This window comes from Sinocyclocheilus grahami, unplaced genomic scaffold (assembly GCF_001515645.1).
Source record: "Sinocyclocheilus grahami isolate Dianchi unplaced genomic scaffold, SAMN03320097.WGS_v1.1 scaffold152.1, whole genome shotgun sequence".
Lineage (NCBI taxonomy): Eukaryota > Metazoa > Chordata > Actinopteri > Cypriniformes > Cyprinidae > Sinocyclocheilus > Sinocyclocheilus grahami.
In genome coordinates, this window is record NW_015505331.1 from 362,200 (window position 1) to 368,974 (window position 6,775).

The window sequence follows — 6,775 nt, forward strand, 5'->3', positions numbered from 1 at the left end:
TTTCATAAAAGATTTTATTTACAATGTTAATTTTAATGTCAGCACTATTCATTTGAAAGAGTAAAGAAATACTTAATCCCTTTTTTAAGTATTAAAATCAAGAGAACTTTTTCCTTTTTTAAACCATCCCTATTATATTTCTATGCAGTGAGTAATATACATTTGCACATATATTAGTGTGTGTAAGGCACAATACTTCTGAAATTTACTATTTCCATCAAAACTGGAACAATATAATTTATTAAGCTACGAAAAGAGGGGGAAAGTACAGCAAGTCCACTGATTTACAGCAGGTGGAGCACTGTGTCTCTCTCTCTCTGTGTCTCCACAGCTGCTCATCATTACACTTATGAAGGCAGAGAGTCTCAAACCCTGAACACAACCACAATGGGAATTATACCCGGAATCAGAAATCATAATTCCCTGAATTAACCACAGACAATTAAAATATGACCTCCGATTGACCCAGAAATCATTGTGATCACCCACACAGAAAAAGAGTCAGAGAGAGAGAGAGAGAGAGAGAGAGAGAGAAAATGTATAGGCACTTAGTCAGAAACGAATCAGAAAAGGGCTCAGTAGTGCTTTGTTATAAGTCCTCAAATCAAAAACCCTTCATTCATCTGTATGAGTGCATTGTATCAGTGTTTGTTTGTGCTGCTCAGGTCCTGACTTCACTCTGGCTGTGAACGTCACCCTCGAAGGCAAGATTATCATAGTGGGGCGACACATCCAACTGCTCCTCTTGCACACCTGCAAACCAATCAGACCAAAAGACCAATATCACACCATTCACATCAACTGACCTTATAACACTTATAACACGCCTTTCTATTAATTTTCTCCAATGCGGTTTTAGTCCTCAAATCAAAAACCCTTCATTCATCTGTATGAGTGCATTGTATCAGTGTTTGTTTGTGCTGCTCAGGTCCTGACTTCACTCTGGCTGTGAACGTCACCCTCGAAGGCAAGATTATCATAGTGGGGCGACACATCCAACTGCTCCTCTTGCACACCTGCAAACCAATCAGACCAAAAGACCAATATCACACCATTCACATCAACTGACCTTATAACACGCCTTTCTATTAATTTTCTCCAATGCGGTTTAAAAAAAATGCATCATTAGCATGCAGTATTTCTGTGTTTTCAGCAAAGTAGATCTGAATATTTCCATGCTGGTGCCACCACTGCCTTGTGCATGAGGGACCAGGACCACAATTTCAGTAATTATGCACAGAAATGTTAAAGTAACTGTTACTTGCCCTGTCCTTAACACTAATTACATAAGTACATCATGATTATTGGTGGGTATCATTGCAAAACAACACAAATACACACAAAAAAAAAATCCTGGTGGAACGGATATACAGTACTGTCCTGTTATTCACACTCACAACTAACGTGTATATGTAAATTAATGTTTCCACGACTCTATTAACATTAATGTGTGACATTCAGCACAGTCACTCTGCCTTTCTGTACATTTGTATGTGAAAGGTAAGTAGTATAATCACAACAAGTTGGGAGTGTGTTCTTAAATATTGGGAGAAATGTGATCGTGTGCATAATTTCATACCATTTTGTGAGCCTTCAGCAGGGCTGAGGTGTTCATTTCCATGAATGGATGCATATCCAGAGGATGCGGTCTCACTGTGTGTATGTGACACTGTTTCACTGTGCAGGTCCTCAGAGGTAGAAAAAGATCTGAAATCTGGCACTGAAATCTGTGGCTCCTCCTCCACATCCATCTACAAGAGAGAGAAATAACATTTCAGCAAATATCTGGCCAAATTTGTGTGCGCATTGATTGAATGTTCAAAACTGAAAACTAGAATTTTCCTCCAATTACAGACTTGGACTTGAAGGGGGAATGAATAATATCAGTCTGCTAAATACACACTGCCAAAGGAGGAAGAACAAACTGAGCTAATTCTCCTGCTTTCTGTATATGAAAGGCATGGTGACTAAGCAACAGTCCAGTTTCTGTGAGACCAATCTTTATAACAACAAGTGACAGAGGATCCACCCAATTTCCAGTTACTGTAATCAAGGTTCATGACAGGACAGTAAAGATGTGGACACATCAGGCACAGTTACTTACTAACACCACTTTCTCATGAACTCCTCTTATAACAGGTATGCTGCTTTTTTCACCTTGGGTCAAGGAGATTCTTTGGAACAGGCAGAACAAAGTTAAGCTCCCAAGGTGCAAGAAACACAGTGGGGGATGCTCCGGTGTTCAGAACAGTCTATCCCTAGGGTATCAACCCATTCTTTCTAGTATACTGCCAGCCAATATCCAGTCCTTATAGAACAAGCTGCCTTATATTAGGCCTGAGATTAAATACCAGCAGGACAATAGAGACGGCAAGTATTTCTGCCTGACTGACTTCAGTGACTTCTCACTGCAAACACAGAACAGCTAAAAGTAGTAAAAAGATGTGTTTTATGGTTAAAACTAGCTAGTGTGACAACAAGAACACTGCAATGAAATGTTTTTCATATGTGGAAGTTAATGAGGCTGTAATGTTTATTATTATTTATTAGCTCTAAAAAGGGGAATATTTTAAAAGGGGTCTTTTAAGCCATAAACAGTCCAACGCTCATGCATGATCCTACGCAGACGCTACAAGGCCCACAGCTGCACCATTGAAAGCATCCTGTCAGGCTGTAGCTCTGCCTGGAATGGGAGCAGGATCAAAGAAACTTATAAAGGACATTACGGGCAACAGAATGTAACACCATAGGTGTGCTGCCCAATCTGTCAGATATTTTCACCAAAGTGAGCAGGACTAAGCATCCCAGTTATGTCTCACTGCAGCAGAAAGGCAAATACCACCATAGCCCATTAAAAGTAGCAATGTTTCTGTAGTAAGTCAATACAATACAGTAATATTATTTCTTTATTTATTTTAAATACAATTTTAATTACATATCTGTATATTGAACTGCATAGCTGTGTAAAATGTGTGAATGTATATTGTGACAATAATATACAAAACCGCCAAAAAGTTTGGGGTCAGTAATATATAAGGCTGCATTCATTTGATAAAAAATACAGTAAAAACTGCTACAATTTAAAATAGCTGTTTTCTACTATTTCATCAAATGTAATTTACTACTGTGATGGTAAAGTTGAATTTTCAGGAGCCATTGCTCCAGTCTTCAGAGTCACATGATCCTTCAGAAATCAATCTAAAATGCTGATTTGGTGCTAAAGAAATATTTCTTATTAATGTTCAACTAAAACAGTTGTACTGCCTAATATTTTTTTTAGAAAGTTCAAAAGAACAACATTTATGTGAAGTAGAAATCTTATGCAACATGAAAAATGTCTTTACGGTCAATCACTTTAATGCATCCTTGCTGAATTAACAAAATAAATCTGAGGCCAAACTAAATTCTGTCTCGTCATTTTTCAAAATGCATATGTAGTTTCAGGAAAAAGCATTTTACTGCCTAAGTTGAACATGTGCCAAACAAACTTTGTGCTGAGGTGTGTCACTGCTGATGGTGCTCTATCTACCTTCACTCACAGGCACAATAAATGACTTCATTTATGAAGGTGACCAAAGACCAAAGAACACAACATCTCTCCCAGCAGCAACATTAGTCAACACAAACATCAATGAACTGCTGCTCCCGGTCACACTCTGCATGATTCAGAACTCAAATGCTCTATACACATGACATATCTCACATGGAACCAGAATTTCACCAAAGCTTTTGAACATCTGTCCCTCTTTTCCTACCACATGAGGAACAGAGAGAAGTTGGCCTGGTCTCCTTATCCTTTTAAAATAATAATGCCTAGTAATGTTATGTTCTTTATTTGGCAATTTTTCAAGAATTTGTATCGCCATGCTAACATTTAAAACTGAAACTGAGAGAAGAGGAAATAGTTACTGTTTGTTTGCATTTCAACTGTTCAGAAGATAAAAAAATCTTAACACTAAGACTGTGTCTGAAACCTGAAAAATTATGCCTTATGTAGTATCCCGAAAAGCATTTAGGCACTTTTTTTTTTACATTACATCCTGCCTCCATCTGGTCCCTCTTTGATCTGGTCCTCTGCCTTGGATAACCCACAATCCTGTGCATGCAGTTTGTTGGTTGGTTGAAAGAATAAAAATGACTTCTGATAAGAATGGTTCAAAAAAGTAAATTAATTCATAAATGTCTTTATTTTACGAGAGAGCTCAGTGCGCTGCAACTTAAGAAAACACATGCAAATAGTAGAAGCACCAGCAAATTAAGAAAACAATCAGTTTGACAACACGTGCTGCAAATACTCGCAACTCAACCAAATGCAGAAACACACTGCAAATACAACTCAAAAAAGCATTGCAAGTAGGACAGACCACAACAAAAATGTTTCAAGGGGACCCCAACAACCCTCACGAATATTAACCATGGTTTAATTATAGTAAAAGTGTAGTAACCATGTTTTTTGGCATATTGATTACCATTTGTATAACCACAGTTGTACAAATACCATGGTTAAACTATGGTTAGTGTAGCAAAACCATGGTTAATTTTTGTAAGGAAAGTTGTAAAAGTATGTTAGCCAGCTTACATAACGTTTCACAGTTAAGGTAATTGTGTATTTCATCAGCTTATTTAGGCTAATAATATCCAAAAGGAATCTTATGATCAGGATGTTAAAATAAACAAAAATCTCACCTTTCAGAGTAGACATTGATAAGCATGTCCCAGCCAGGTTCGTCACATGTTGCGGTTCCCTTAAATATTTCTCATGTGCTCTGTGCATATTTGCAGAGCATTTCTTTATTTGGTTGTGTTTTGAGTATTTGCAGCGCATTTCTGTATTTGGTTGTTGTGAGTATTTGCAGCGTGTTTCTGTATTTGGTTGAATTGTGAGTATTTGCAGCATGTGTTGTCAAACCGATAAAAGGCGTTTTCTTAATTTGCTGGCATTTTTTATATTTGCATGTGTTTTTTCATTTGCAGCGCGTTGAGATTTCTTGGCCCCCGTATTTTTTTAAAACTTTATTTAAACTTGATTCTGTGTCTCAAATAAACGTACGGAACTGAAAAAGACTACAGATTAATTTGCTAGCTTTATGAAGTGGAACGCTGGACTTCACTCTTAGTGTGAAAACTCACCTCAACTCCAAGGGCTTTAAGAATGTCACACTTGCACATTGGGCAGGTTCTGTGCTCCAGCAGCCACGGCTCTATGCAAGATTTATGGAAGAAATGACTGCAAATACAAAAACACAACCGTACAGCAAAATTAAGACCAGAAAGACAGGAAAAATTCTGATTTATAGTGAAAACAATGATTGAGAGAGAACAGAATAGAGTGAAAGACAAGAGAGACATACTTGCATGTGAGAACTGATAGAACATCTCCTGGTTTATACAACTCAATACACACTGCACAGGCATCAGCATCAGGGCCAGTCTCCTGTAAAACAAACACACACACAAATCATCAAAACATTGTTCAACCAAAGGCTCAAGTTTTTGTACATCTGCAGTTATCCTGCTGATAATAAGCCATTAAACAGAATCTTTCATGTTTTGTCTGTACAACAGTTAAAAAAAACAACACCCAACTTTTATGCTATATTTTATGATGTATTCCAGCCTTTGACTCAATCCACTGTCCAAACATTCTTCTGTTACATGTGGCCTAAAAATTATTATTTTCAGAAGACAGCAACATGAAAATGAAAGCATAAACCCACAAGCACTTACAAATAAAGTAAACCCACAAAAACTTACAGAGATGCACCTGTACTAGGGCTGGGTTTTGACACAAATTTCACAATTCGATTCGATTATCCTTCCCAAGCTTTTGATTCGATTCAATATCGATTATTTTGGATATATATGAGGTACAGGACATGGCAAATTTTCCCAATGGAAAAAAAATCTACCAAGTCAATATTCAATAATATGGAAGGTTGAAATTTGCTGATTTGTATGCAAACACAAATATACTCAAAAAAGTTGTTGTAATATTAAAGTTATAATACTTTAACTTTAAATTACATAATTATATTTCTACTCCAATTCATTTTTTGAAATATAAACATTTAAAGGTCCCATATTGTCAAAACTGAAATTTCCTGGCTTTTTTCATGATAACTGACGGCGCGGTACGGCTCGGTAACCGTACCGTTACCAAAACGTGATGTGTAAACTCTGCTGATCACGGATTGGCCTGAGAGAATCGTCACTACCTGCATCACTGAACTTGCGACACAAACACAACAGAACCCCTAAATTTAAATGAGCACAGCCAGCGAAGGATCGAACGCAACTGTTTTGAACAAGCGCACCTTTTTTAACAACCAAAAAGTGGCGGTTTCGTTGTTTGTTGAGGAAGTACAGATGTTCCTCTAGTTGATAGAGGAGCGGATCCAGCGAGCTTGATGGGGCCACGCGGAATGAAAAAGTTTTTCAGGAGTCGCGGCAATAGAGGTGGCGCAACTATAACGACATGTGAATAATCCCACCCACTCTAAAGCGATACTAAACTGCAGTGGAAAACGCAAACCGAGCCGAACCGTACTGAGCCGAGTCGTACCACGCAGTGGAAAAGCGCCATATAAGGTGGATCACATCTAACGTGTATAGTAAAGACAAACTCACCGTGTCTATCTAGTCATGATGAAGCTGTAAATACATTTCAATTTCAGCAGGCAACTATTTTTACAGCTACATTATTGTTCCAGCCACAATGTATATACAATTACAAATGATTATATATACAGTGGGGAAAAAAAGTATTTAGTCAGCC

The 6,775-nt window shown here is 37.6% G+C and overlaps 1 protein-coding gene across 1 annotated transcript in view; it reads right to left on the reverse strand.

Annotated features, from left to right (window-relative positions):
* The window catches only part of rnf128a (ring finger protein 128a), a 17,829-nt gene continuing 11,054 nt past the window's right edge, over window positions 1-6,775 (reverse strand). Inside the window, exons 4-8 of the mRNA XM_016281710.1 lie at window positions 5,352-5,434; window positions 5,131-5,227; window positions 1,580-1,751; window positions 867-1,016; window positions 1-603 (exon numbers count right to left, since the gene is read on the reverse strand). Coding sequence (XP_016137196.1) covers window positions 925-1,016; window positions 1,580-1,751; window positions 5,131-5,227; window positions 5,352-5,434 — 444 coding nt within the window. The 3' untranslated portion in view covers window positions 1-603; window positions 867-924. The remainder of the gene's footprint in view (window positions 604-866; window positions 1,017-1,579; window positions 1,752-5,130; window positions 5,228-5,351; window positions 5,435-6,775) is intronic.